Source organism: Sinohyriopsis cumingii, chromosome 3, assembly GCF_028554795.1.
Source record: "Sinohyriopsis cumingii isolate HCF-2022 chromosome 3, ASM2855479v2, whole genome shotgun sequence".
Lineage (NCBI taxonomy): Eukaryota > Metazoa > Mollusca > Bivalvia > Unionida > Unionidae > Sinohyriopsis > Sinohyriopsis cumingii.
In genome coordinates this window covers 71,660,768-71,669,063 of record NC_142963.1, presented here as the reverse complement: position 1 = coordinate 71,669,063, position 8,296 = coordinate 71,660,768, and the positions used below count along the sequence as shown (strand labels likewise).

At 34.8% G+C, this 8,296-nt stretch overlaps 1 protein-coding gene across 2 annotated transcripts; it reads left to right on the top strand.

The window, feature by feature from the left end:
• Positions 1-4,102: 4,102 nt before the first annotated feature.
• Positions 4,103-6,323, top strand: LOC149803081 (uncharacterized). Of its 2 annotated transcripts, none has more exons than XM_089951338.1 (3): positions 4,103-4,260; positions 5,043-5,149; positions 5,554-6,323. In XM_089951338.1, the coding sequence occupies exons 2-3, from the start codon at positions 5,065-5,067 to the stop codon at positions 5,874-5,876; spliced, it is 408 nt and encodes a 135-aa protein (XP_089807464.1). In that variant the 5' UTR covers positions 4,103-4,260; positions 5,043-5,064; the 3' UTR covers positions 5,877-6,323. The 2 variants fall into 2 exon arrangements, with proteins under 2 accessions (XP_089807464.1, XP_089807465.1); XM_089951339.1 differs by having other exon boundaries at positions 4,114-4,229.
• Positions 6,324-8,296: the final 1,973 nt, after the last annotated feature.

Here is an 8,296-nt window from a genome sequence, read left to right as displayed (position 1 = left end):
CTTAATTTAATCTTAATTTATACAAGCAAATGGGCAAAAGGGAAGTCTAATGTTTACAAAAGCATAGCATTCAAGGGACATTCAACGCACTAGGGGGATTGAAGATTGTGTGTCACTCTGGGCACTAATTAATAATAATAATAAAATGGGTCATTTTAATAATGTGTGTCATCCTAATAATATGGGTCATTTTAATAATATGGGTCATTTTAATAATGTGGGTCATTCTGTGGACTATGGGTTCGTTGGGAGGGATGGTTTAAAGCCAATTTTGCAGGACATGATAGGCTATACGTGGCGGCCTGTATATATGGTGGAGGAACCACCGAAACACGAAAAGATAATATCAAGCTTTCTACGTGGAGTAGGCCTAGCCGAGACTCGAACCCACGCGAACACACGCGAGATGTGAGTGATCTGTAACGGCAAGCACCATAAAGCACTCGGCTAACCTTGGACCCGTGGACAATGGAACTTTTATCATGTAGGATGACCTATGTGAATTTAAAATTGAGGGACCACAAATGGAATTTAAATATAGAACATATCGCTATGGCCACATGGAGAAGGACGCAAAAGGTAGGTAAGGAAATGTAACATTCTGGATAGGTATGGGAGTCTATGTGAAATTAACGCTGTGGGCTTTATGGGTAAAAATGGGAATTAAGCACTTGGTGACACTGTGGGATCCAATGAGGATTTCACGTTAGAGTCACCATGTGGATATATGGGAATTTAACACCACGGATGGCTAGAGGTATATATGAGAATTTAGAAAAATATTTAGCATTGGTAGTTACTATGGCTGACTATAGGAATTTGGCATGAGGATCAGTGTGGTTACAAGGGAATATAACATATTACCTTACTATGGGAATCTAACACATTTAACTGCAATCCAGTTGACGATGTAGCAAGGGAGATTACACCATACCCTCTATTTATTAGCAAACCTGGAGACAACGCAAAATCTGTTTTAGGAAGAGTCCCGTCCCATTAATACATCCAGTTTGCATAGCAGCTTGATTTTTATGTAAAATATTACCTGTACCTCCGATTCTGTTTTCAGTATATTTAAACTGGCATATATTAATCATAAAGAGGTGTAATAAAGGAAATCAGCTTATAATAACACTAACATTTCCAGACAAAAACAAAACTTTGTTGAGACACACCAAAAAACCCGGAACTTTATACAAACATATATGGTCTGGTCAACAAATAGCGCTAAAATTCTGAAAAATGACATGAAATTTGTATAAAAAAATCAACATTTTGTTAAGTAGCTGAGTCTAAAAATAATATATCAATTACGAAATAGACATGGGATTTAGCAGAATTTAAAGAAAATAACAGTAACGAAACTGAATTGCCGAGACCTAATACTAAAATTCCTAAAACTGAAATGGAATTTTGCCGAGAATAAATTAATCGGCGCCTATATATTTTGTTTACAAAATTATGAAACCGACACGGAATTTGGCAATATTAAGTCGCAAAGCTGAAATTGAATTTAGCGGAGACTAAGAAAAATCCGGAATTTTCAAAATGGTGCATAAACAATCAGAAAGTAGAAAGAAAACATGAACAAATAAAGAATTTTTTTCTTCTCCCAAAACCAGTTTATTAAAAGTTGCATTATTTAATGCTCGGTTTAGAAAATAATGTACGAAAATTGCATTGATGTCAACGTAAAGTCAATATTTCTCATTATGGTATTTAATTTTCATAAATATATTGTACAGCAAAATATTCCAGGTAGTGATTATCCTATGTATGTCATCAAAGTTTAAAGTTCGACCTAGTGTATATCGTTATAAAAGTAAGACAAATTATTTTACTCGTCTAACAGAGATCGCCTTAGCTAAAGGGAGACTAGTGCCGCTAGAATTGTCACATCAGGATTTTTAACGGCACCTCTTACATTACTGTTAATTCCAGAATACAGTCACTGTGAAACAAGAAGTAGAAAAAAGTTAGAGAATGTATAAAGTGACAAAAAGAAGATACTTAGATCAAGCCTAAGAAAACGCGATATATCTGGTGGAAAATATACAAATCATCCATACTAATAGCAGCAGTGGGATTTGCAATAAAGCTGGGATTGGGACAACTGCAATAATTTATGGACACGGTACGAATCGAGTGACCTTTTCTTAACCCAGAATCTTCTCTCTTTTATATTTGTATTAGCATGTTGTTTTTTATGTATGTGTTTATTTTAACTTAAAAGACTTTACCACCTCACTTTCTTGGAATATGTGATGGAATAAGTGATGGTATGTAAGTATTGTTTTTATTGTGTGTATGTCTTTATAAATAAAGGTGAAATGATACAATACTCTTTGTTTGATTATATGTATTGTGGTATTAGAGAGCATAGATGTTTGCTGCAATGTATAAATATGCTCTTCTATGTAATATGGTGTAGCTTTGTCTATATTATCATCATGCTAGTCCACTCCTGTCCCAGCTGTCATGACTCAGTATTCGTTAATGGCTAGTATGATTGCTTTTACTTATATCTGCCAATACTTTTCTTGAAACCCCATGGCGTATACTTAAAGCTACATAACAAATAAACAATTTCTTTTCGCCGTGAAGAAGCACATTAAGGTGGACGCAAAGCATCATGAGTTGGGTGTTGGGGAAAAGTCTCATACTTGGCTCTTTCTTTCTATGACCTTGCTAGCAAGACAGTTTTAGCCCCGTCTGTTTTATTGTTTACTCTGTTTCTGTTGTTTTAACGGAAATAACGCAAAGTATTGAGAATTGCCGATCAGACTTTTCGTAATCACTTGTAGGGCGTCTGCTTACTTGAGAGCAAGGAGTTAGGTTTTCTTTTTTTGTTGTTGTCGATTACAGCAAAAGCGTATTGCTTTTTTGACATATCTCTTATTATTTTGTCATGGTGACGTATTTGTCGAATTAATTTAGGATGCGATTGAACACTTCTTGTTCTGTAGCGCCCTAGGTATATAATCCCTGATGGGCTTCAGTCATGACTCGGCTAAGAAACCGTTTAATCTTTATTGTTTTGTTTTTTTAATTGTTTTATGCCAAGTCACTATCCGGCAAAATTCTCAGTTACACAAAGAAGGAAAAAAAAAACATCTATGTTATAAATAATATCAAGGTAAGTGGCAACACAAATATCGCAGATCAGTTTCAGCGACTCCCATAGATTCAGCAGCCAGTGCGGCGTCAACACTTCCACCACGTTAAGAGGGTGCGCCGCTGTTCAGCCTTTGCCGGCAGAGCTTGCTCAACCTCCAACATTATTTTACAGGCGAAAATCACGCGGTTCTTGGAGCCTTGGGTATGGCGACAACATAGCTTCTCAAAGGGCAGCGTGTGAAATAAAAGTTTTATAGCTTAGAAGTTTGTTGTTGAGCTCCTTCGCTAGCACGCATCCCTAGCCGATCTTCGTGGCACACTGACAATACACTTATGTTTTGAAGGAAAGCGTCTGTTTTCCTTATATTTTAAGATCCGGGTATAATACTGTAATTACGACACGTCTGCAAGCACGCTCAATGCGAATCATACCTTTCATACAAAGGTATTGTGATTGTTGGTTTTTAATATTTTTGATGTTTTCTTATTCGTTTTGGCTGTCTGTTTTGAGAGCGGGGTTGTCTGATAAGACGAGTGATAGATAAAGTCACATACCATAAAGAAAAGGTTATTGTCGACGAGGGTTTTGTGAAAGAAGTTTAACAGAATACTTCATCGGCCTTATTTTTGGGTTCCTTTTGTTATATTCAATGTGAATCCACTTTGCATCATTACTGCATTTTAATATGTGGTTTGTGTTCTTTATCTATGTCAGATGCTTGTTTTGCGCGCTGCTTTAATACTCATTCATCCTATGCTAAAGCGGGATTGCGAGATGGCACCAGTGAATCAAATCCCCCGTCTACGTCTGGCTGATCCCCATTATCTATTTGTGTTTTCACTTTTTAAGCGATCTACTGTATTAAGCTGTGAGAGGATAAATTACTTGCCGCATGAAGGATATATTACTTGCCATATGAAAAATTCCATAACTTCGCGCTATCGTTGAGCCTTTTTGGCTTAATTTTGTCTATGGCAGCAAACTTAGATGCCAAGCTGGTTTTAAGGCTCCCGTTTGAAGCGTTAGCCGGAACGACAGCAATGAAGTTATGAGCCATTATTAAGACCCTTTATACTGATTCTCCTGATCCGTAACAACGACCCCAGTGGAGGTTAGTGAAGTAAAAGTTAGTGATTAAAACGGTGAGTGTTTCTTTTCTGTTGTAAATTTTGAAACCACTAATGTTTTGAAAGTCTTATGTTGTGTGCATATATACAACAGATGTTTCCTAGATTGTTTTGTGGATTTTCTGCATAGTTGATTCTTGCTTAACCTCGGCCTCTGCCACCGGTAGTGCAGCGATACGATCAGATAAAAAAACACCACACGATATGACAGCACTGGAAGTAATCGTCAGCAATCCATATTTTCCTAGGACTTTTCAGGGTAAGGTTTCGAGAGTTGTGTGTGGTGGTGACGTACCTGAATGCATCGGTCACCTCCAGGTGTCGTTACAGACAGACTAGTGTTCTGCAAGAAAATATACAAATCTCAGCCGAACCAAGCGGTGATGATTTGTTTGCAGTTTGGAGAAAATTCACAGATGTTCTAAAACACACTACATCTACCAATGCATGCTACTCCACAGACACAGCCATTTCATTGCCTTTAGTTGCCTACTCAGTTGCTTTGCAAACATAACCCTCTTAAACCTTCATGTCTTATCTCGGCATAGTGGAGGTCTCTTTCTCGGGTACTCAGATGTTTCATCCTGCTCCAGAAACGCATTCTTGCTCGTCACATTTCAGTAAGTGCGCTATAGTTTCTGCGTGTTAGTGATGTGCTAAGCATACATACAGTATCCGCGTATATTCTTCCAAAAAAGAGTAATAAATAGGTTTACAATCTTCACTAACCAATTAAAATCCGTCAGTTGTCCATAATCCTAGAATATACTTGCCATTTTCTCTTCATTTTCTTCCAGGTAGAACAGTTATTGTTGCACAATGGCACCACCGCAGACCACAGATGCAAAATTTGCCTGCCAAACATTTCCGTACCCAGTAACGATGTTCCTACTTCCTCCTCCGCGTATGTGCATTGTGTGAACATTATAATATCTGTTTCAGCTGCTTTTCCCACCTTTTCAGTACTTCTCATCTAAACCTAATTGCAGATGTTTGTCCCTTCAGGTATTTTAGTATAAATTGGATATATAATCTTCAAATAAAAGCTATTATAGGATGAAAGTATCCATTTGCAGTGGATTACCTTTGTTCACAAAGCGATTTAGGCCAATTGGCGGGCAATCGGTCTGTCGCAAATTTATTTTCTTCTGAATGTTCAGTAGATTTTCATCTTATTCCTTGATTCATTTTTTTTATCTAAATTTTAATATTTTTAAAAAAAATTTGTTTATAGTTTTAAAGAAACATTTTTTAATCTCATTCAATAATTTTATACTATTCAACATATTTTTGCAATCATGCAACCAGGAAACACGAAAATCATACAGCCAGAAAACATAAAAATCATACAGCCAGATATCATGAAGATCATACAGCCAGAGACCATGAAGATCATACAGCCAGGGAACATGAAGATCATACAGCTAGAGATCATGAAGATCATACAACCAGGGAACAGTAAGATCATACAGCCTGAGATCATGAAGATCATACAGCCAGGGAAAATGAAGACCATACAGCCTGAGAACATAAAGACAGTTAACACAGCCATTGAAAATGAGGAGCATACAGCCAGGAAACATGAAGATCATACAGCCAGAGCATTTTGCTTTAAAAGTTACATTTGGTAAAATTAACATAAGTAAGTGCAATCTGTACTTAACTTAGATAAATTAAATTCACAGTTTATTTTTTCCCTGACTGGCGCATTACAAGATGTAATATGCATGCAAATAAAAGATATACAATTCTGTTGTATTGTTTCTACTGATTATAATCTCACTGAAATAACTGTCTTCAAAACTACTTTGACATAAGTTGTCCTGTTACTAGGGCTCGCTGGTAATATTTGACTTCTTAACAGTGATTACAAAAAAATTCATTGAAAACCTTAATTTCTACCAAAACAATATATTGGCTATAGCAAATTACATCTAATCATTGGAAATAAAATAATTATCTACGTGTGATTTTCCGTTTATTGTGGTGAATATCTATATTGTGTGTTCAATATTTGTCCATGTATGTATATTGTAAGGGTCGTTTTCAAAAGAAACAATAAACCATAAGATAATGTTTGTAAACACGTTTATTTGTATATGAGTTCAGGGCATTGGTTTTATTCTTAGAAATTACTGATATACATGATGTTTGTAATTTTCTTTACTAAAATGTAAGTAAAAGACCTGACCATGTTTATAAGTTATAATGTTCTGCAAATGAAATACTGACCTTCACCTTGGTCCTCTTATTGTGTCTTAGGCTTTTATATAAAGGTAGTGATCAAAGAATTATTTATTTGTATCTTCCTATCATATTTGTATGGAATCAATTTTAGTTGTTGACAGTTTTGAGTTTGAGAGATTTCATTTACTTAAATTATTCATTGGAATTACAAAGTGTTAATTGATACACTCGGACTAAATCACTATTTTGGGGATTATTGCGAACTCATTTAAAGACATTCTGGATCACTGTGACACATCAAGACTGTTAGCAAATCGACACATTCCACTGTATTGATACATCATCAAAATGAATATTAGTATTTATTCGGAACACCACTGGAATTCAGTCAGAACACATTATGCTTTGGATTTGTAATAGAACTATTAGGACTTGATGGGATTTAATTCACAATACTGTTGAGTTCCTTTTAAATTTTCACTTCGTATTAAAAAAAAAATTATTTATGAATTTTACAAACCTTCTTGTGTCGCAAATTTCGGTTATTTAGTTGAAGACCATTAAATCGTAACATTTTATTAGCGCAGAAGGACAGTGATTACGTTGACACACGTTTAATGATTATCATAACTACCCTTCAAAAATCATAAAATATGTCAACTACTGTGAAAAGTACAGTTATTAATTCATAGCGATTCGTTATTTATCAGATTTACCAGACATTAATTGAGTAATGATAACTTATTCCTTTTAACATCTATGAACCCATGAAAATGAACGAACATGAGACACGTACCAAATATATCCATAGTAAGTGTGACGATTTATTTTGTTCTTTCGAATGCTCATTCAGAAAGAAAATTTAAAGCGTTTTAATTGAAAATACAACTTGAATTTCTCACGGAAAGAAGCTAGAAACGCAATTTTAATTAAAACTCTCTCCTGTCATAAATTTCCTTGTACAAATGATATATTTTTGTCAATATTCTGCGTACATGCATATATTCTAAGGAAGACAACCACTATATATATATATATATATATATATATATATATATATATATATATATATGACTCAACTTTTAAAAAAAATTCTGGTAGGATGGTAATACAAATTAATATGTTCATACCATACTTAAACAATTTACAGAAAGTTACGAATGTCTTTTTTGGTAAAACATTTTTTTAAATTCTAATTTTGAAAGGTTTTGTTTAAGTTTAGTAGATACTATACTGTAATTAACCCATGTCACTACATTCATTTAGCAATGTGTTAATTTCCATTATTTTTGCGACTGATATGCAAGTTACCTTACTACATTCCAAAATGAACTAGTCGGTTACTTGCTTACGTTCCAAAATGAACTCGTCGGTTACTTGCTTACGTTCCAAAATGGACTCGTCGGACCTTTTAATTTATTTAGATTATATTACATGTTTGGGGCCATAGTATGCAAAGTTAACGTCATGTTATTGTCAAAAATATCTTGTTACAAGAATCTTTGGAAAAGATAGAAGCCTCTTGATGTAAATTAGGTTTTCCACGACGTTCTATCGACTTTACTGTATGGATAAGCCCATATTATACGTAAAGTAAAATTTGAAACGGACGTTTTTAATTTGGGTGTAAACATGGTTACAAAACAATAATAACAACAGTAAGCGAAGGAATCACCCCAAACAATTCTTAACGTTTTGCAGAATATCAGTTAAAACGAGATACCCGTTCATGTTAACTTTCTTGGTTGCCAATTATCTGACATTAAGAGAAGAGAAAAATACAATCCATGGAGTACGACGAATTCCAAAAATACTGGAACATTAGGACATTGTGTCGTATACAACACGAAAGCCTTGTGAGGTA

Bases quoted from the DNA above. Each gene is read 5' to 3' on its own strand.
- LOC149803081 (XM_089951338.1), top strand. From the start codon at position 5,065: ATGGCACCACCGCAGACCACAGATGCAAAATTTGCCTGCCAAACATTT. The intron at 5,150-5,553 runs GTATGTGCATTG...TCATGCAACCAG, and splicing joins GTTCCTACTTCCTCCTCCGC to GAAACACGAAAATCATACAG.